The following is a 23,712-nucleotide window of genomic DNA, read 5'->3' as shown; positions in this document are numbered from 1 at the left end:
AGGATAGTCTTGATTTGGTCAAGTGAGTTAAAGTGGATCAGTAATTGAGTTTTTAAATACCCTTGGAATGGTTTGTAACACACTGAAGTTAAAGTGCTTTAATTGAAAATTAAGTTGTGCTTTAACTAACAAATTATTTGAACATGAAACTCAAGTGAATTTTATTTTATGTGAAATATTTGTTTGAGATTATGTCCAAGTTTTTCTAGATTGCACAGATCTCAACAAAGGAGTTTAAATTATTTCTTATACTTATTTGAAGATCAATAACATATGAGTCTATTAAACCTCTATGCATTTGCAGTTGACAACACTAAATCTGGGAAACAACCTTTTAAAGGAAGTTCCAAAAGAAATGAAATACCTTATATCCCTGAAGAAGCTCCATTTATTTGGAAATAAGATTCATAGTTTTGAGGCTGAAGCATGTGGTAAGTCATTCAAAGAGCAGCATTACAGTATCACTTTCAATCCGCTATACTTAACAATTTGGGACTTCAGTGGAAAGGAATTTATATGCCTTCATCTTTTTTTGTTGTTGGTTTGATATTTATACTCTACTGTTGTAATTAAAGAATTTTGAGAATAACACTTTTTTTGGGACTATTTTATATTTTTCATTACATGAAGATCTGAGAAAATAAGTAGGCATCAGTGTCAGTGAGTTTTCCCCTTTTCAGAATCAGTGTATATTTTGATTCTCAAATCTAGAGGTTCTTGCTCTGTGCCAGTCAGTCCTAGTTGACAGTTAAATAAAGAAATCTCCTCATAGCTGTCCTTGTTCTTTACATTTTTTATTCTTTCTGCAATACTAAGTCACGATCTTTGATGAAGATGCTAAGTTTAAATTAATTTAGGGAAAATTTTAAAGAAAGATATGAAATACACTGACTTTTTTTCCTCATATTTCCTTTAATATAATAATTTCCCTATTCTTCCTAATCAGTTTAGATAGAATGGGCTAAAGGACAGAGCAGATGATGAAGAGATTCAGATGACTTAAAATTTTTTTTTTTTTTTTTTTTTTTTTTTTTTTTTTTTTATAGAGGCATGCTTTATTTATTTGTTTGCTGGTTTGTTTGTTTGTTTTTGTTTATACATGCACTGGGTACAGTCAGAAGTGCGGGAGGGTGAGAGAATTCACCAGAGCCAGAGCGGGGAGCAGAGCAGGCAGAAGGACCGAAGTACACTGCTGAGGGGAGCAGCGGGCGGCAGGAGAGGTCTGCACGCCATGTGGGACCCTCCTCCGGTGGCCGGGGAGCAGCCGGGGATCGAACCGGCGCCGCAGAGGCCGCGGGCAGCTTCGCAACCCAGCGCTCAACCGTTGCGCCACCGGGGAGGCCCCTAAAATTTTTTTAATGAAGTGATTGGTTTATAACATTATGTAAATTTCAGGAGTACGGCATTATAAGTCAACATCTATATATACTTCATCATGGTTATCAGTAAAAGTTTAGTTTCCATCTACTACCAGCCTGTGATCCCTTTTATCCACTTTACCTTACAACCCCTTTCTCCTCTGATAACTACCAATCTGTTCTCTGTATCCAGATGATATTTATAACTTCATCAGTTCATTGCAGGACACTTCACAGGTCTGTCCCCAGCAGTAAAATAAGATATATTATGTAATTTATAAGTTTCTGTAAACTTTGACTCATGGTGCTATCTATAAGTACTGCTGCCACTTCCAAGCAGCATATATTATTGGCATTATTACATGGGGCACTAAATTAGGGATATATTTGGCACATAGCACAGACTCTCGTACAATCTCTTTAAAGTACTTTAAAATCACATAATGTGGAGAAATATTTTTCCTCACAATAAGAATTGTAACAAATACTTATTGATGCTATGCACTTTCTATATACAAAGCTACGGTTTCAGGGTCCAGTTGAAGTTTACTTAGGGAGGAAACAGTTTACACATAAAAAAAAAATCAAGGTCATACAAGCAAGTAGACAATACTGTTTCGTGAATTATACTGAGGGAACAAATTTAGGTAGAACATGAAGTATATAAAAAGATATTAAACAATTTAATTTGTGCTAATTTAGGGTTTTGGGAAGAAAATTTTTACTTGCCCTTAAATTTGAGGTTTATAAGATGTAATTTCTGCATGGTGCTCCTGAATGCAGTTTCTGCATTTCTTCATTTTGGGTTGTTGAAATTTGAAAATCCCATGTGATTCACATAAATTATACTGTCAGATCCAAAGGCAGAAGTAATTTGGGGAACTGAATGCTGTCCAGCATGTATTATGTGACACTATCCCTCTTGACCAGAGCAGATTGACCAGGGCTAGATATGTACACCAAGCTGGCTCGGTCATATTCTCTTTCTTGGGTAACATGATAGAGTCTAAAATAGTTTACTTGATCTGAACGCATCACATGAACAAAGGCAAAGGTTGCATGTTGATGGTTCATGGACCAAGTCTGGTTCACAAATTGGTTCTGTCTGGTCTGCCTTTAAAAAATTTGAATTAGGTGGCAAGGTATTGTTTGTTTGTTTTACTATATATATATATATATATATATATATATATATATATATATATATATATATAGTAAGTTCAGGAATGGACTAGTGCAGGTTTTCTATGATCCAGCAGACCGGGTGAAGGAGGAGTCAGAGTCCTCAGTGGTTTTTGCAGGTTTTTTATTGGGGTTCACCAGGCATATGGCAGGCAGGGGTGCTGGGGGGCCGGGAGGCTGGCGGTCCTCCCATCCCCCAGCAAATCCTCACTCTACATGGGCTCTCTGGTGATCTCTGCTTCTGCATCTCTCTCGGCTTCTCTTTTGGCTTCCGCTGGCGTCCCCGTGATGCCGCCCTTAAAAAGCACAGTCTCAGCCCAGGTGAATCCCATCTACCTATGCCCCACCCTACTCCAGGTGCCCGCCATCAGGCATGCATTCAGGACCGCGAGGATCCGTCATCTATCCTGATGGCGGGAGGGCAGTAAAGCCTGATACCTTTTACCTTACCCTACATATATATATATTAGGCAACACTAGAATCATATTCCTACCTGACAGCTAATGCTAGGAGCTGATTGAATGACTATTGCCCTTTTAGAGAAAGCATGACCTCTCCAATCCAGCACATTCCCTGCCAGGTCCACTGTTATGCTTCGAAATATCTTCTTGGTTCCTATAGGCACTTCAGTTTGAGAACTCTGTCCTATCTGTGAACAGTCAAACTCAGAATTTGTGGGCTGGTTACAAAAACATAGAAAAATTTTAAAAATCTGCTCAAAAAAAGAAAGAATAGGAAGTGTATGTGTGTGTGGGGTGGGGGGTGTCGAGTGTAGGAGGGTTGGGGGTTGGGGTAGGAATATACTAGAAACTGAGAGGATCTGTAATGAGAAACTAAATTCTGAGCTGCAGAGATTCCCTGAGAGTACGGAGCACATTCCTGGGTTCTTGTGCCTTTTAGTTTCTGGTTGCAGTTTGTGGTGAGCCTGGCTGGACCGTCTGTCCTCAGGCGCCATGACTTAGCTTTGTTACTTTTGATAAATTCCCCCTTTTTGCTCAAGATAGTTTAAGAGGGTATCTGTTACCAGCAACTCAAAGAGCTTTGACCAAGGCATGAAAACAAAGGTGCATAGAAAATTGGCTAAAATTTATTTCTAACACATAGCTAAAGTGACTAAATTTTTTTCTAACAGATGGTTTACAAAATTTGACCCTGCTTAATCTGAACAACAATCAGCTTACAGATATTCCTAAAGAAGTCAAAAGGTAATTTTGTTTCTGGAGAGACTTTGTTCCCCCATCCACCAGTTCTGCTACTCTCTACCTTCTGTCTTCAATCCCCACCCTGGTCATCTGAACAGTTAGGCCTCAAGTCTGTGTGGGATTTATACATAGCAAGGAGGCATCTGAAGGGCTGAGGCAAGCCACTAATTTTAAACAGATGATACTTAAACACTTCAGAGAAATGAGAAACAGCATGATTTGGTAGTCTAAGTGTAAAAGTGGAGGTTTGAAACAAAGTTCTAATGCTGATTGTGTGACTGAATTCCCAACTCTACAGTTCTTGGAACTTGCTCAGTACAGAATTGGGGACATTAAACTTTATTTCATATGAGTATTATAAACCATTTTCAGCTTGATGGAAAAGGTAATATAAAAGCTAAGGATTTAAAACCAAGATGTCATTTTCATAAAAAAAAAAAAACCCTCTACATTTTACTATCATTAACAACAACAAAAAAAATACTGTTTTTACTTACCCTGCACATCTGCACAGATGGGGTGCTGTTACTGTGCCTTTCTGGAGCCAGCTGAAGGCCTTGTCCTTTTGCAGCAAAACACCCTCTTGGGCTTTTCCTCTGACAGATGGAGAGAGAGAACCCTACTTGGATTTACTTTGGAGACTTACTTTATTGCCTGCTGAACAGAAACAGATGTATTACAAAGTAAGAACATCCAGATTTTTAGAGGAGGATACAAAACTATGAACAGTCCTCAACAAAGGGCTTTCTGCAGCACCTACAGTTTAGTTCGATTTAATTTTCTATATCTCTAGCCAATCTATCCTGATTCACAAATAGCATTTTTACATAGCAAGAAATGTTTTATTTTTTTTTTTATTTTTTTTTTTTTTAAATTTTTTTTTTTTTTTTTTTTTTTTTTTAGAGGCATGCTTTATTTATTTGTTTGCTGGTCTGTTTATACATGCACTGGGTACAGTCAGAAGTGCGGGAGGGAGGGTGAGAGAATTCACCAGAGCCAGAGCGGGGAGCAGAGCAGGCAGAAGGACCGAAGTACACTGCTGAGGGGAGCAGCGGGCGGCAGGAGAGGTCTGCACGCCATGTGGGACCCTCCTCCGGTGGCCAGGGAGCAGCCGGGGATCGAACCGGCGCCGCAGAGGCTGCGCGCAGCTTCGCAACCCAGCGCTCAACCGCTGCGCCACCGGGGAGGCCCAAGAAATGTTTTAAGTTGAGCAACTACATAAAATTTGAGTTGATCTAATTTCTATAGAAGAGGAATATATGTAGCAGTGAACATGACAATGTTGTTGCTTGCATTTTCATGTATTCAACTTATCAAATGATTTGTGTATTGGTGATAGATGAAAAAAAGGACCCCTTGGCTCATCCAGCAACTAGGTTCAGGTCCTATCTTTGTGAAATTAGCTTTATGACCCTGGCAAGCAATTTAACTGCCCAGGACCTTAATTTTTTCATCATCAAAGGGAGAAATTTCAGTAGGTGAACTTTAAAATCCTTGCAACTAAAACACATTATGATTTCACAACTTATGAACTTAGCTCTGTTTGGAGCAAAAGCACAATATGGAAGGAACAAGAAAAATCTAAGGTGTTATCGTAGAAAAGTGAGTGGAAGCTTTTACTGAAAAAAGTTAGTCTGCAAAATATAGAGGTGCATGCTGTTTTACAGCTAATTCTGGCTATGCCCTAGATGTAAGCTTATTGGTTGCCTCCCCAAGTGGGTTTCATTTTCTGATCCTGGGAATCATTCTTCATTTTCATCTACCTTACTGTCTTCATCTGCAAAATGAGCATAATATCAGTGCCCACTTTATAAGATTATTTTGATAGTTAAATAATTCATAAAAGATATTTAAGGTTGTGCCTGGAACATAGTAAGTGCACGAGGGATGCTTGCATTTATTATTATTATTATTTCTTTTTTTTTATTAAAGAGATTTATTTATTTATTTATACAAGAATTGGGGTACAGGCCAGATGCGCGGGAGGGTGAGGATTCACCAGAGACAGAGTAGGGAACAGAACAGGCAGATTGACTGAAATACACTGCTGAGGGGAGCAGCGGGCGTCAGGAGAGGTCTGCCACGCCATGTGCGACCCTCGTCAGGCGGCCAGGATTGAACCGGTGCTGCAGAGGCTGCAGACAGCTTCAAAGCACTGCACTCAACTGCCTGCGCCACCAGGCAAGGCCCTATTATTATTATGTCTTAAAAGATTTATTTGTACAAGAACTGGAGTACAAGCCAGAGGCATGGGAGGATGAGAGAATTCACCAGAGACAGAGAAGGGAGCAGAACAGGCAGATGGACTGAAAGCACTGCTGAGCAGTGGGTGACAGGAGAGGTCTGCCACGCCATGTGGGTATCTCCCTGGTAGGGTGTGAATCGAACCTGCGCTGCAGAGGCTGCAGACAGCTTCAAAGCGCTGCGCTCAACCCCCTGTGCCACCAGGGAGGCCCGCTTGCTTTTATTATTATTTGGTGGTTATTTTTGGTCTTCTTTCTGTTTCTCATAGTATACCTTTCTAAACTCCCATGATACAGTAGTCCACATGGAGTCTATTAAAATAATGATTATATCAATGGTTAATGAAGAAACCTCTCCATCTCTTTCTCCACAGGACCTACCACACACATTTTTACTTTTTTAACATGGGGTTGTCTTTCTTTGGCCCTGTATTACTCTCCAAATTGTCCCTATTTTACTGAGAAATCTGGGCTCCCTTATTTCCCCTGTCTCCTGCCTCTAGCAGACCTAAGACAAGGTCTTCTTTTTGCTTTTTCTCTCTTGCTCCCTTATTCTCTCTCCTTTCCTTTATAACCAAACTTCTGTAAAGTGCCACCTGTTTAGTGTCTTTCTTTCCTGCTCAACCCCTTAAAGTACTCTTTTTCTTGCTCCATTCTAACGACTCATTTTCAATGGCCACTAATGTTCTTCAGGTAACCAAATCTAATGGCCTCTTCTCTCTGCTGAATAAGAATTATATAAAAATTATAAGTGTTCAGTTCAAAGAGCATTGACAATTGTACACACACAACAATAAGGTATTTAACACAATGAGGTATTTAACACATCTTTCAATCCAGTTTCTCTAATATCCTTAGAGTCAATTCTTACCCCTCAGAGGCAAACACAATTCTTACCCCTCAGAGGCAAAACCTGACACTTTTCTTTACAAACTAGTTTTACTTGTTCTAGAACTGACTAAATTATACATTATGTGCCATTTTGTGTGTACCTTATTTTGCTCACCATATATTTTGAGATTTGCCTTATTGTTGTATTTGTCAATAGTTTATTGTCTTGTTTATCCCCAATAACATTTCATCATGTGAATATGACATAAGTTATTTTCTCTGGTTTATGTTATTGTTTCCCATTTGGGACCATAATAAATTAAGCTATTATGAATATTCTTGTACAAGCCTTTTTGTGGACACATGCTTAATTTATTTTTCATTTCAATTCCTAGGAGTCAGTTGTTGAGTCATAGAGTAAGAGTGTAGCTGTATAATTTATAAGGAACTGCTAATAGTTTCGCAAAGTAGTTGTACATTTTACATTCCAGCAGTTTAAAAAATTTTAACCATTCTAGTGGGTCTGAAGTCACATTTCACTGTAGTTTTAGTTTGCCTTTCCCTGATGTCTTATTGACATTGAGCATTTTTTCATGTTCTTATTCACCATTTATAGATCTTTTTGAAAGGCATCTTTACCTTCTGTGTGGATAATTTAGATAAGTTATAATCTGATTATTTCTGATTATTTTAGGCATGAATTGATTGTTAAAATTAATGTACAGGTACATAAATAGTGCTTGGTAGTGTTAATTTCTTTTTGCTTTTTATTTAAAATATTAAATCAGCCTCCGCTTATTATAACAGGCCCTTCTGTTGCCCTTATTTTGTAAGTTCTATCATTTAGAGCCAAAATGAAAATTTCAAGTCTTTCAAAAGGCTTGTGATATACTTCAGGTACTATATAAAGCCTTTTTCATTCAAATTTCAGATTTGAATTATAGATTCAAATTTCCTTAATCCCTTTCTCTCTATATGATGGCATTTTCTCTCATTTTATGTCTCTATTTCCTATCTCCTTCTAGATCATGCTCTGCACAAGGGGGGCAGTATTTGTGACTGATCAATCTTTGCTTTTTCCACAGCAACTAGGTTGTTCTCCTATCTGGTACAGGCTCGATATTTGTATATCTGTGTCTATACCTAGATCTACCTACATCCATATATAGTATGTTTGTGTATGCATATGATTTCCTTCGTCCTTTGACTTCTTCAATATGGCCAATGTATCCAGACAAGGAATTATAATAGAGTTCTTTTCCTTGAATTTGGGTTTTGGTTACATAAAATACTTTGAACATAAGTCATTTGATTATAATGCATCTTCATAAGTTAATTAAAACAAACATTTTTTATGCTTAAACAAGCAGCAGTTATGAACACTTGACTAACATAGGACTCAGATGTTCACCATCACTTATCATTAGGGATATGCAAATCAAGATCATGATGAGAAATCACCTCACACCATTGGGAGTGGCTCATAGGAAAAGACCAGATACAACTGATGGCAAGGATGTGGAGAAAAGAGAACTCTTCTACACTGTTGGTGGGAATGCTGACTGGTCCAGACCATAAGAAAAGCAATATGGAGGTGCCTGACAACATTAAATATGGATCTGCCATATGACTCACCAATTGTATTCCTAGGCATTTGCCCCCCAAATTCAAAAATACTAATTCCATAGGAAACTTGCACTCCCATATTTACTGCAGTGCTATTTGCTATAGCTAAAGTATGAAAACAACCTAAGTGCCCCCAAACAGATGAATGATCAAAAGAGTGATTAGAAAAGATCATCTCATGTCATTTGCAGCAACATGGATGGAGCTGGAGGAGATAATGATAAGTGAAATAAGTCAGAAGGAGAAAGATAAATACTGGATATGTCACTAGTATGTGGAATATAGATAAACCAAAATAAGGATCAGATAAAGACAAGCTTAAAAACTAACTTTTTAAAGCTGACTACAGAACTGAAGCATGGGGCCAGAGGGGTAAATACAAAGAGGAAAGGAGCACAATGGTCTATGGTGATGGACTATGGTTGATATGGTGGTGGGTGTGCTACATTGGTAATACCTGATGGGTATTTCAATATAGTACCTATATTGAAAATTAATTAAAAAAAGACTCAGAAAAGCTACAAAAAATATAAATTGACACATGGTTTCTTTATAAGTGGTATCTGTATAACGGACATTCTTAATCTTGGGAGTTTCATTTATATACTTTATTTTTTAGGTTAAAAAGACTTACACATTTGAGTATAAATCATAACCAGCTAGCCAGCATTCCTAGAGAACTTTGTTTCCTTAAGAATCTTTCTGAACTTCAACTTAACTACAATCAGATTGTTTACCTACCCAAAGAGATTAATTTTTTGAAGAAGCTCGAGAAGCTTCATCTGGCCAGGAACAATATTGAAGTTTTACCACAGGTAAGCACAACATGGAGTCAAATTTTCTTTTTCAGGGAAGAGATGATTATAATATGGAGTGATTATAGTATAAATGTAGGCATCCAAGTGCAAGCCATCACTTGTGTTTCCTCAGATTAGATGCATTTAGTTCTCAAATCCCAATGACAGAGGATTATTCCACAAAGCTAGGGCTGCTAGAGTTAATAAATGAAACTGTAGGTACATAGCTTAGATTTGAATATCAGATATGCAATGAATTATTTTTTAGTAGAAGTATATCCCAAATACTGCATTCTACTAAATTTACTAAATTTATTATCTAAATTTAAATGAATCCCCTGTATTTTAGTGGCAACTCCCAAATATTACCTCAATTAACAATAAACAAATAAATTAAAAATTATTTTTAAATTACTTAAAATCCTGAATTTTATAAATAAGAAAATATCTTGATTACAGACTAAATCTATTTAAACAACAATAACAAGATTATTGTTGTAATGCATTCTATTATTGTTATAACTACTCTATGATGTAACTTCTTATTCCCATTTTAAAATAAGGAACAGAGAAGTTATATAACTTGTACACAATTTGCAAAGATAAGAGAAGGGTCTCAAATCCTTATCTGTCTGACTTAAATTTCCTTACCTCAAATCAATACTGTCACTACAATTTTATAAATCCTAAGAAGATAGATTTCTTAAAATTTAAATGCTAATAAGTCTTAATATGCATTTTCATGTAAAGAATGTTGATAATGTATGTCCTTATACATTTAATATGATTCAGTCTCTCTCTCTATCTAGTATTAATAAAAGGTTAAAAGATCTTTAAGCTTTAATCCTAAAAAAATGATAATAATAGGCTATCATTGATCTTTTTGGTCTGCATTATAAATGATGAGGCAGTATAGAAAATACTCATTTTAAAAAATAATAATTGCATTATTAATCCTTTTCTGGCATGCTATAAATTATATGTATTCTGTACAAGTATATATATGTCTGATTCCTAGTAGATCAGATACTTAATTTTGCATCTCTAAAGTGATCTTGGCTATAGGCAAATAATCCACTGGGGAAAGAATGGACCTGACACTTATAAAATGTATTTTTTTAAAGAACTTTCTTCCCTGCTCCCAATTTCATTGAGATATTGTAGGGTAAATGGTTTTTCAGGCTTTTCTGCCCTTCCACTATTAGGATTGCCCTGCCTAATGGGTCACCTGCAGTTGTTACATTGTTGTAAGCTATCTTATTTACTTTTGTGGGCCATGGGAGAAGTATTAAGGTAGTCACCAAGAGGAGCAGAAGCAGGAGAGAGGCTGGCGAGAGAAGGGGAGAAAGAAGCCAGAGTAGTCCAAAGTGAAGACTTGCTGGGGACTTAGAGGCCTACTGGCCTCCTGGCCCCCCAGCACCCCTGCCTGCTGTGTACCTGTGTACCACACTACATGTAAAGCTCAATAAAAGCCTGAGAAATCCATCGAGGGCTCCAGGACTCCTCTTTTACCCAGCTCTGCTTCAATCTTAGAAAACCTGCTCCGTGGCCTTCCTGCCACTACAGATATAATTGGTATACAAAAGCTATACATAATTGATGTATGCAGTTTGAGAGTTTAGACATATACATACATTCATATCACCATTTCCATTGTCAAGGTAATTAACATATCATCTCCAAATATTTCCTTGTGTCTTTTTTTAAAAAATAAGAATGTTTAATGTGAGACTTATTCTTTAAATCATTTTTAAGTACAAAGCCTTGATATATATGACACTATATTTGAACAGCAGATTTCTGGAACACACTAATCTCTCTTCATCCATAGTTACCACCACTCCGTTGTTTACTTCCATATATTTGGCAACTTCATATGCTTCATATGAAGGTGATATTTGTCCTTCTGTGACTGACTTATTTCACTTATGATACAGTCTCCCAGTTTCATCTGTGTTGTCTCAAATAGCAGGATTTTTTCTATTTAAAGACTGAATTAGATTCCGCGGTAACCCAATTTCTTTATTCATTCATCCATTGGTAGATGCTTAGGTTGTTTCCATATATTGCCTATTGTGAATAATGCTGCAGTAAACATGACTGTGCAAATATCTTTTTGAGATTTCTTTGTAGGATCAGATGGTACTTCTATTTTTGATTTTATGAGGAATCTGTATTTTCTTACCATAGCAGCCAATTTACCTTCCCACCGTCAGTGTGCAAGAGTTTCCTTTTCTTTACCCCTCACTCATACTTGTTATTTCTTACCTTTTTGTTAATAGTCCTCCTGATAGTAATAGCTCACTATGGTTTTGATTTGCATTTCCATAATGATTAATGATGTTCAACACTTCAGCGTATCTTTGGAAATATGTCTATGTCTTTTACCAATTGTTTAACTGCATCGTTGTTTGTTCAAGGATAGGAATTCACAGGTCCGACAGATGGACTTTGGGATGTAAACATGTTCTTTGTGCTAAGGTTGTGAAATTGGAAGAACTTAAACTCAGAACTGCTGGAGTTCATGTTTCCCTTCTTTAGGAGAGTTTGACTTGATGAAATCACAAGAGAAAGAGATGATGACATTATTGATTACTTACAACCAGCCATACTCAATGCCAGCATTTTTTGATTAATTTTCCTGTAGCTAACAGAGCAATCAGGAGAGTATCATGGTAATAAAAGACTACATGACACTCAAGAGGATCATATATATGACATGGCAGATCCCCATTCAAGGTCTTGCTGCCCAGCTGTAGGGGGTGAGGACTGCAGACAGCCTCTGTTAACTTGATGGGAGTGTGCCTCAGTTACAGAGAACCTCCTTTCTTGCTCAAGGTCACTCTAAGAGCATTCCATATCCTGTGACCAGTCAAGGATGGAGAACATCTTGGAATGATGGTGCCCACTCTGGAGCACCCTACTTTGTTGAACAAAACTACTTTTCGAGCATGGATTCCTAGTAAACATCTATTACACCAAACTCCATCTCATCACCTACCAACCTGGGATTTTATGTGAGAAGATCAGGAAGAAAGACAGTTGTCATGACTGAAGAGTCATATCATCTCCCTGAGGAGAGGTTTGATCCTCAAAATAAGAGTGTCATTTCAAATATATCTCTGCAAGTGGTGGGAACCATTCATCAGGTCATACCTTCAGTTTTCAATTTTTAAATGTTTTTTATGTTTCTTATTAAAAAAAATCTTACAGTCTTTGCTAGCTAGGAGAAATATCAGAACCAAGATACAGTATAATAACCACGTGGTTACTATGGTAATGTAATGTTACATTGGGCATAGAGATGAAAAGTGACAGGTTTTATTTCCTTTCTAAGGAAAGAGTTATGTTAGCATAGTGTTAAACAAAAGGTAGATGCCAAAAAAAATTGCTGGTGAAATTGTCCATAGAGACAACTTTCCAGGAATACATCTGTTTCTGTTTTTTTAAAGGTTCTATTTTACTTATGGTCATGTATTAAGTAAGCCCCTTAGTATGCACTTTCTGATTAATAGTTCATTTAATATATTCAACAACCACATTGAAGGAGGAGCTTCATTAGCATTTCCATTTTATAAATGAAAACATGATACCAAGAAATTAAAAAAAAATACTTATGCTTACATTATAAGTGTCAGAGGTAAGCTGTGAACCTAAAAGTAGTCTAAATCTTGGTGGCCACGTTGTCAGAGAGGTCAGAGGAAATTTAGAACTCAGAATCTGGCAATCCAGGGCACAGTAATCTCCTTCAGGAGGGTGTACTAAAGAATAGCTCAGGTAATTAGGAAAGATTTTCAAGTCTGAACTAAAAAAGAAATATTTAGGATTCTGGTAAAAAATGTTAAAATAGGATTCTATTAAAAAAATGTCTCTCTTTTGTTTTCTGTCACAGGAAATTTGTCATCTTAGAAATCTAAGACTCCTAGACATAGCTGGAAATATTATACAGATATTTCCACCAAGAGTAAGTAGAGTTAACTTCCATTATAAATGGAAAATAATTTTGTTATGCTATTACTATTAGAACAATATGGACAGCCATTAAAAATTGTTATGGTTAGGGGCCTCCCGGGTGGCACAGCAGTTGAGCGTTGGGTTGCGAAGCTACCCGCAGCCTCTGCAGTAATGGTTCGATCCCCGGCTACTCCCCGGCCCCGGAGGAGGGTCCCACATGGCGCGCAGACCTCTCCTGCCTCAGCAGTGTACTTGGGTCCTTCTGCCTGCTCTGCTCCCCGCTCTGGCTCTGGTGAATTCTCTCACCCTCCCGCGCTTCTGACTGTACCCAGTGCTTCTATAAATAAATAAATAAATAAATAAATAAATAAATAAATAAATAAATAGATAGATAGATAGATAGATAGATAGATAGATAGATAAATAAATAAATAAATAAATCTTAAAAAAAAAATTGTTATAGTTAAATGTTTCCTGGTATTGTACACTGCTCTTGGTCACCTCACACTTTATGAAAATATTACTTTCCAGAGCATCAGTTATTATCCATTGTAATTAATCCAAAGGTGACACTTCTATTAGTTGTTTTTCAGCCTTAAACAATGAAAAATATACTTTCTTTCTATTTGGAAATAAATTTTGATCTTGCCTTATTTCAAATAACTGAGAAGCAGTTGGTCTTAGCAACTTGTAACATTGGGGAATATACAATTATTCATATTGTAATTTTATATCTTTGCAAACATGTTTCCACATGCAGATTAATAATTAGAAACCCATCAATCTAGAAGCATTCAATAAATAGTTGTTGATCCATTAATTTTTCTGATTGACCTATTCTAATTTAAGATTTCATATTTTTACCCCCTATGGAATTTTTTGACAATGAAATGACTGAAATATGAAAAATAAGGTTTATAAAAAAATGAGAGCTTTTTTATTGTGGCAAAATACACATAACATAAAATATAACCTTTTACCATCTTAAGTCTACAGTTCTGTGACACTAAATAAATTCATGTTGCTCTAAAATATTGCCAAACATTTATTAGAAGTTTTTCATTTTGGGCCTCCCCGGTGGCTCAGCGGTTGAGCGTTGGGTTGCGAAGCTGCCCGCGGCCTCTGCGGCGCCGGTTCGATCCCCGGCTGCTCCCCGGCCACCAGAGGAGGGTCCCACATGGCGCACAGACCTCTCCTGCTGCCCGCTGCTCCCCTCAGCAGTGTACTTCGGTCCTTCTGCCTGCTCTGCTCCCCGCTCTGGCTCTGGTGAATTCTCTCACCCTCCAGCGCTTCTGACTGTACCCAGTGCATGTATAAACAAAACAAACAAATAAATAAATAAAACATGCCTCTATTAAAAAAAAAAAAAGTAGTTTTTCATTTTTACCAGCTGAAACTTTGTGCACATTAAATATTAACTCTCAATTCCTCCTCCCCACCTAGCCCCACACAACCATCATTCAACTTCTTGCTTCTATAAATTTGACTATTCTATGTACCTCCTAGAAGTATACTCATAGTGCTAGTCTTTGCTGGCTTTAGTGAAACAAGCCAACAACTTTGTGAAGTACTAGTTTTGAAAACTTATTTTTTTATTAAAGTTTTTCAAACATACACAAAAAAATAAAGAGCAAAAGGAACTCCATTTACTCAATGCCCTAACTTGTAGTCTTAACTCATAGATTTGAAAATTTATTCTGTATAATTGTCTGGGTTATTGCCTCTCAATTATTCTTTTTTAAAAAATAAGTTTTTATTTGAAAGTGTTTTTACTTTTTAAAAATTTATTTGTTTATTTATTTTTGGGTAGAAGAACTGGGGTGCAGGCCACAGGTTTGGGTGGTTGTAGCAAGAGATTCACCAGAGACAGAGTGGGAAGCATACATAACAGGCAGGTCTACTGAAATACGCTGCTGAGGGGAGCATCTGGTGAGAGAGGAGAGGTCTGCTGTGCCATGTGGGTCAGCTCCCTAGCCAAGGGGGCAGTGGCTGCCTGTAAGTTGATAGTGCTGAGACTTACTTAACCCCTATGCCACCAGAGAGGCCCAACAGTGTTTTCTATTTTATAATCTAAAATTTCCTTTGCTATTTGTAAAATTCAGTTATTTCACAGTAGTATATATTTTTTATTCACATGGCTTTTGAATATTTGTAACTGAATTTTCACCAGGACTTTTGAATAAAATGCCCATTAAATGGAAATTTGCAGTAAGACAATGGTACTATTATAATTATTTCATAGATGTTCAATCAGAAGAGTTTCTGTATTACTTAGTTGTTAAGAAAAATTTTATTATGAACACACAGTGAATTAGCTATTTCAGAAGTGGACTGGTACTTTTATTACCATATAGTCAGATCTAGTACTTTGAGACTCTAGTTTATTTATCTCATTTTTTTCTTTCCTTAATTTAAAGATTTTGGGTACTTATTGTATTCTCAAAATTTCAAGCAAAAACATGAAATAATAACGAAAGTCTCTAAATGTAAGTTTTCAAGAAAATTCTGTTAAAGCATTTTTTGTAACACTATACTATATCTGGATTTGTCTCATTTAATTTCCCGGTGTGACTTTTCTTTTTAAAGAAGTGCCATTTACCCACACTACTTTTTTTTTTTTTCCACAAAAAAAGGGTATTCACTGGATGAGAGCTACTTTTCTTCATCATTGTTGCAGACACCAAAAAAGAGAGCACATAATGTTATTTAAAAAGATATAAAATACATAACTGTCTTGTGAAACTTGATTGGTCCCCCACCTTACCTCCCTCCCCACAAAAAAACCCAATAACAAGCAGGTTACATCAGGCATTCAGGCATTTGGGGGGCAGTTGTGGGATGGATGTTACAGAATTACTCTTAATTTTCTTAAGTGTGAAAAGGTGGTCACAGTTATATAGGAAAATATTTTATTCTTTCCTGTAAAAATGAACATTTTAAGTATTTATTTTCAAATGTCTAATCTCAACTACTATCTTGAAAACTCAAATATAGTTAGGAACAGAAATAATATACTCAGTATTGAAAATGAGAAGGATTACTCTGTGTATGTGGGGAGAAAATGAATGTAAATATATACTTGTATAAAATGTAGTGGTCTAAATAATGTTAAATTATAGACATAGGCAATTAGAGATTATTGTATTAATTAAATAAACTTGATCAGAAATGTTTAGAAAGATGGTCCCCTCACCTGAATTGTTAAATTTACCATTCTTTAATCCTTGTATATTATCTTAATAATGGTAACTATTAAGGTTTACAATGACATTAGTTGGATTTTGAATTTATTTTTTTTATAATCCTATTTATAAAAAATGCTTTTGTTCTTAATATGGACAAGTTTTAAAATGGTCTACTCCAAACCCAGTTTCATTTGTCATTCTGTCAGAAGTGTAGTTGTTCTTTGTACAGTTCTTCCAAGTGCAATTGTTGTAAGATGAGTCACTGATCCAAACTCTTAGGTTTGGATCCTAAGACTTCCCAGGGTCATGCAATTTGCTTCTATTAATTTATTTTGTACTTTAGAGACTTTTTCTTTTCTTTGTTTTAAGATATGTCTTTTTCTGTCAATGCAGTTGCTATTTGGATAACAATAAAAATAAGGATCATAAGGATCATAATAAAAAAACAAACTCCCCCAAAACAAAATAAAAAAGAGATAATAATCCATAATATTATTTGAAATAATAATCCAAATTTGAGGGGATCAGAACATTTTGCTATTTTCTTTCCTCTTCACTATGGAAAACAAGAAGTGCAACCTAAATAATCAAAAAGTATCATTGCAGTAGAAATATTAGTAGAGAGAAAGCAAAACTCTGTGACTGATTTCTTAATCTGATCTATCGGCATAATTAGAGGAAATTCTCTGTGACTCAGAAAATTATTTGATATCTAATTCCTATCTAAGACATGTTAAAATAATTCATTTTAATAGCTTGCAATGTGTCCTGTGCTTCTTGGATAATTAGGAATTGTTAAAATTTATTTTAAGATAACTCTTTTCTTTCTGTCCACTAGCTCTCTTATCTACATATATGCCTTTTTATAAAAAGCTTTTTTTTTGGCTATAGAAGTAACCAATTCACCATAAGTCTAGAAAGTAAATATGTGAATATGTGTATATTATATATATTATATAAGAGAGAAAAATATATGCTGCTTTTACACTTAACCTCCTATGAAGTGTTTACTGTTGGTTTTTTCCAAGTATCTAATTTTTATAAATGCACTTAAAATATGATTGAAAACATTGCATAAATTAACATTTTACTTTTTCACTTAACATATTGCACACTTTCATGATATATATATTCTTCAAATAATTTTTTAAATGACTGAATATTCTACATTTTCTTTATCATATGTTCACTTTTTCTCACATTTTTATTTTATTTCTGGAATTAGGCTTGGATTTTGAATTATTAAACCTTTGAGGAAAAGGATGGTGTGAAATAAAATGTCTTTTACTTGCATCTCTTCTTGGGATACTACCCCTTCTGAAACAGAACTTGTGACAGATAGTGGCCCATTTGGAAACACTGCCAGTTTTCCAGATAGTGCAAAAAAACAGTGATGTTTGTTTTAATGGATTTTTGAAGACTGCTGTAACAAGGTACCACCAACTGGTACTTCAAAGAACAAGTCTATATTTTCACTTCTTATGAGGACATCAGCCCCGGCAGTTGGGCCATCCTAATCCAGTATGTCCTCTTTTTATCTAATTATATCTGCAAAGACTCTCTAAATAAGGTCACATTCTGTGATTCCAGGGAGATGTGAATTTTGTAGGGATGCTGTTCAAGCCATGATACTTGGATATGGAACAATAAGTTTTAGTACTCTTTTTAGCATCTCTCTATGTAATAGATGAAACTCCCTGTGTGAGGGTTATATGACAATTCAGTGGGAAAAATTGTTAAGTAAAGCTCTTGTACGCTGTAGGCAGGAACCTTCAAAGACTTCCTGCCATTAGGGAACTCTGCCCTGTACTGACTTCTGTTTTGGTGTTTGAGGAAAACTTTAGAAATTGAAGTGGGCTCTGGAGCGATCACAAGAAAGAAATCATTACAGAAATTTCAAATTAGGAAAGTTAAAGAAACTGACATTTTGACTTGGAAAGAGGAGCATGGCTGGTAGGTGATAATTTCATTATTGAGCTCAAAATAACCTTTAACAATAATAAAAAAAAATAAAACACTGCATTGCTGTTATATGCTGCAGAAGAACCTTGGATTAGATATTATAATGGGGTTTCTGGGAGGAAAGGGTTACCATTCTTTCTAAATTCTAAAATAAAGGCTAGACAACAATTTATGATATAGTTGTGATTCAGCCTTTTCAACAAGGAGAGAAGTAAGTTACCGAGTTTTTTGTTTCCTTGAAACAATTTAGATTTTTTTTTTTTCTCTTTTAAGCAAAGACTTTTTCTGGCTCCTCTTTTCCTCAGGAGTCCAGTTGTTTTTCATACTTCAATTATTTGAAGAAAAAGCTGACCTGACAAAAGTAAAAAAAGATTTTAATGATCCTCACCAGAGGGCATGATGACGTTTATCTCTGAAGTGAAGTTTATAACAAAACATCATGTACCAAACCTTTTTAGAACAGAAAACTTGCTCTTGCTGTAACACTCTTCATCAGAATCCCCCATTAGCAATCTATCTAACTACTGAACTGTTACCATTTCTCTTCAGATTGAGAAATGGCTGTAAAAGTTATATTTCTGACACAATACTCTGAGCATATTTAGCAATTTGAAGATTTGCAAAAGTAATTTTTTGTTATTTGAAATTTGATATTGAATAGCCCTTTGAAGAAGATAGATTCAGTATCATTATTCCTCTTTGGACCTGAGAGTATAGAGAATGCAGAGAAGTAATGTACCTACAGTAGTAGCCCTCAAATTTGAATTTCTATCAGGATTCCCTGGATGTTAAAACCCAACTGGCTGGGCCCCATCCCTAGAGTTTCAGTCTAGAGGTATGGAGAGTGAGAAGATTCACCAGAGACAGAGTGGGGAACAGAACAGGCAGATTGACTGAAATACACTGCTGAGGGGAGGCAGTGGGCGAGTCAGGAGAGTCAGGAGAGGTCTGCTGTGCCACGTGGATAGCTCTCTGGGGATCGAACTGGTGCTGCAGTGGCTGTGAATAGCTTCATTGGTTGCTTCTTAACCCCTTGTGCCACCAGGAAGGCCTCCAAGAATTTGCATTTCTATTAAGTTCTAAGGTAGTGCTAACTGTTAGAGCAGTACTAGAGACTGGACTTGATCTCAGGATTTAGTGGCTTCAAGCGCAGGCCTCCTGCCATATTAGAACCCCTGCCTCTAAGAGACAAATGTACTGAGGAATCTATCCTTTATTTCAGTAGTCACAGGCAGGGGTGGTCCCTGTCAGGCTACATCAATAAATAAGACATTTCTTGTATCTCACTGGGAGTTTGGGTTCTGAGATTTCCCTTTGTCCTGGGCTAAAATGATACTCAAGGAACATTCCTTGAAAAACAGAATTCCTATATAGTCTGTAAAATAGAAGCTAGGGTTTTGTTAGTGAATACAAGGAATGCCTCTAAAATTGGAGGCTGAGTTTTTATGTGTTACTCCTCTACGGCCACACCATGGGTGTATTTGGTGTGTATATGGCTTTGGCACAACTTCTTACACACTTATTCAGCAGCCAATTTAACCATTGGAAAGATTTTTAGCATATGATTTTAGACACCAAATTTTATTTGAGGAAAGTTTGTGAGGCCAAGTCTTCACCATGTAACTTTATTTTTGACTTTTGTTTTTATGAAAGTTCCTCGTTTATGCTGTGTGCTTGTAGTTTGGAAGTGAAACCCAGATTTAGTTAACACATTTATAAGGACACATATGAATATGACAGTGTATGAGAAAGTGCATTGCCAAGACTAGATATTGAAGAAATGTGCTTAAAACAGTGTAAATCATAACCAATGCTTCACTTTTCAAGTTAGAGTCATTTAGGTGCTCTTAGTGATTTCTTTCACTTTCAAATTTATGATACTAACATTTATTGGAATCTACATAAACAGATTCTATGTCAAAATTAAGAATTTTAAACATTTTTACGTTTCTCAGGTTGGTAGGTATATGAGGTTTTTATTTTTTTGATTTACTTTTATTTTTAAGATTTATTTACTTATGCATATAAGAACTGGGGTACAGGCCAGAGGTGTGAGATGGTGAGAGGTTTCACCAGAGACAGAGTGGGGAACAGAACAGGCAGGTTGACTGGAATATACTCCTGAGGGGAGCAGAGGGCAAGACAGAAGAGGTCTGCTTCACCATTTGGATAGCTCCCTGGCTGGGGATCGAACTTGTGCTGTGGTGGCTGCAGATAGCTTCATAGATTGCATATTAACCCCTTGTGCCACCAGGGAGACCCTAAATGAGGTTTTTATAAGAAGAAAATGATATAAGGAGAGAAAAATTTTGTTACAATGCTGCAGCCATGAGAACAGTTATGCTTGGACTATTCATGGTGGATAATAGTATAGCATCTGTTGTGTTTCTTCACTGCTCCTTTTTTTTCCTTCAAGAATCCTTCAGAATTATTATAAATCAAATTTGAGACTAGTGCAAGCACTCTCCCTTTTTATCATATGAGAAACAAAGGAGGAAAAAAAGTAAGCAACTTTCCCAGAGAGCAGAAAATTTGAGTCCACTGTTCCCAAATAAAAATCAAATATGCCTAGTTTAGCAATTTACCAGTTGTATGACCTTGAGCACATAACTCAATTACTCTATGTCTTGTTTTTCTTCAGTAAGTTGGGGATATTAATAACACATATCATTACATGCTTGGGAAAATATCTGACCCAGCAGTTGGTGTTCAGCCAACATAGAATGAATGATAAAATGAGATAATGTATAAAAATTCTTAAATTGGAGTAACATTGCATGATAACATTATATAAGTTTCAGGTGCCCATCCCGGAGACCCAAACTGTGTCTATAATATATGAAGTGCACCCCTAAACATCCAATTCTATCCTACCCTATCATTGTCCCCCTTTTCCCAATTTACCCAGCACCTTCCCCCTCCCTTCTGGTATCTACTAACTGATCTTCTGGTCCAAAAATCTTTACTTGATTTATTTCATCCGTTTGTTTTCTCATCTACCTCTTGTGAATGAAATCATACAGTATTTATTTTTCTTTATTAGTGTTTGGCACATGATAGAGATAACAAATAGATATCTTTTCATTTTAAGATTTGGTCTGAGGGGGCCTCCCTGGTGGCACAAGGGGTTAAGATGCAACCTAGGAGGCTCACCGCAGCCACCACAGCACAAGTTCAATTCCTAGCCAGGGAGGTAACCCACATGGCGCTGCAGACCTCTCCTGACTCGCCCACTGCTCCCCTCAGCAGTATATTTCAGTCGATCTTCCTGTTCTGTTCTCCACTCTGTCTCTGGTGAATCCTCTCACGCCCCCCAAAAAACTGGCTTGTACCCCAGTTCTTGTATGTATAAATAAATAAATCTTTAAAAAAAATGTTTGGTCTGAACTAAATGGTCACTCGAACTGTCCTAATGCAGGGGTGTCTTCATAGGTTTTCAAAACCAGGAAAGCACCTAAATGACTCTAACTTGCAATTATTTGCAGCCACTCACCTATACAGGCATGAAAGGGCAGAGGTAGAGTCCTTAGTATTCCTCTGCTTCCTGCTCCCCATGTGCTCTTTGTCTGAACAGCTGTTATTTTGCTCTGCAGACCCATTCACATTCTTGCAGTCTCGGTGAAACAGTAAAACAGAACTAATAAACTAGCTCCCTAAAGGGAGGAGCTGTCCCTGTTTCCTTGAATCTTTGCTTTTGATTCTCCTTATTCCAGCCTCATCTTTTTTTTTTTTAAATAATAAATTTTATTTTTATATTCCCCATACAATTACAACCCCCCCCCATTCTGACCCCAATCCCTCCCCTCCCGCCCCTCACCCCCCCCAAAAGTGTCTCTGGTTCATAGTTTTTTGTTGATTTTGATTTTCGCTTTCTTATAGTTATTCATTTTTCTGGTCCCTTATTTAAGTTTTCTAGATTCCTGCTATGAGTGAGACCATCCTGTATTTTTCTTTTTCTTTTTGTCCAGCCTCATCTTTACCCTTCCCTTTGACTCAATTGATTTCTGATTTTCAGATTGACTCCTTTAAAAATTAAACCCCTTGGTACTGAAATCCGTTTTTCTTAGATTCTCTATTTGACTTCTATTCGACTCTATTCCCTTCTTCCCTTGGATGTTTTTAGTTTAAAAGAATTTCTCTCTTGGGCCTCCCCTGGTGGCGCAGCGGTTGAGTGCTGGGCTGTGAAGCTGCCTGCAGGCTCTGCAGCGCCAGTTCGATCCCCAGCCACCGGTGAGGGTCCCACATGGCACAACAGACCTCTCCTGCCATGCCCGCTGCTCCCCTCAGCAGTGTATTTCATCACTCTGCCTGTTCTGTTCCTGGCTCTGGCTCTGGTGAATTCTCTCACCCTCCCGTGCTTCTGACTGTACCCAGTGCTTGTATAAATAAATAAATAAATCTTAAAAAAAAAAAAAAAGAACTTCTCTCTTTTAGGTCAGAGCTTGATTTTGATCCATGCCAGGCTTAACATATCTTGCTCTGACATCTGTGATGCCAGACACTTACTTGATATTGCACAGTACAGACCTGGTCGCTGTCATTTTCCAACTTGTATTTGTCTAATTCATAAAATGTATGTATTTCAGAAATCCCCCATTGTCTTTTGTTAGGTTACTTTTTGCATTTAGTACAAAGTTAAGCGAAGAGGTTCAGTTTGTTTTTAAATGACTCCATTTCCAAATGATCTCACCTGCCCTGCCTTCAGGAGAATTATTTCCACCCATGTCCAGTTATAAATAAATATTTGTGCACACGCACACACACACACACACATTCCTAGGGAAGCCATTTCATTTTGGAATAAAAGAAATATTTCTGCGAAATTGACTAGACACTTGAAAAATGGTTATTTCAAATTTCAGCATGTGTCTGACAAAAAAAAAACAAAAACACAATACAACTGTGGGAAAGAAACTTTGTGAGAACATGAAATTGTGATGTTTACGTTGTATCAAAACTTCTATTAAACCAAAAAAAAAAAAACCTATTAAAACTTTTGAAAATTTTGCAAAATGGTTAGAAAATAACCTCAAAGTTTATAAATGATATGCAGTGAAATAGCCATTAAGCTGTGGCCAAGGACGTCTTTGAAGATCTCCACAATCTAGTTTTGATATGTTTGAAGTATCTACTTTGTTCAGAGGTGTGAGAAATTCCAGTTGTCCACCTCATCCCCTTTGTTTTTCTTCTTCTTTCAAATAGATATTAGAGATTCACTTTGTTCTTGTTCCCATATTTTGGCTTATATTCTGTCTTTATTGGATATTAAGGAAAACTCTACCCTATCCTTGAAGCTGACTAAATGTTTTTCTAGAATTTGACCCCAGTTTGAAAATAGTATATTTTTCTTCGGTTGTCAGAGCTGCCTTCA

At 36.6% G+C, this 23,712-nt stretch overlaps 1 protein-coding gene across 1 annotated transcript in view; it reads left to right on the top strand.

Annotated features, from left to right (window-relative positions):
- The window catches only part of LRRC69 (leucine rich repeat containing 69), a gene marked incomplete at its 3' end in the record, with an annotated part of 71,130 nt that overhangs the window by 13,880 nt on the left and 33,538 nt on the right, over window positions 1-23,712 (top strand). Inside the window, exons 2-5 of the mRNA XM_084230539.1 lie at window positions 305-431; window positions 3,674-3,746; window positions 9,063-9,258; window positions 13,133-13,204. Of these exons, the coding sequence (XP_084086665.1) occupies window positions 305-431; window positions 3,674-3,746; window positions 9,063-9,258; window positions 13,133-13,204 (468 nt within the window). The remainder of the gene's footprint in view (window positions 1-304; window positions 432-3,673; window positions 3,747-9,062; window positions 9,259-13,132; window positions 13,205-23,712) is intronic.

The sequence above is a fragment of the Talpa europaea genome (genome assembly GCF_964194135.1).
Source record: "Talpa europaea genome assembly, chromosome: 3".
Classification (NCBI taxonomy): Eukaryota; Metazoa; Chordata; class Mammalia; order Eulipotyphla; family Talpidae; genus Talpa; species Talpa europaea.
Note: the sequence above shows the minus strand (reverse complement) of the source record. Positions and strands in the feature narration are given on the sequence as shown.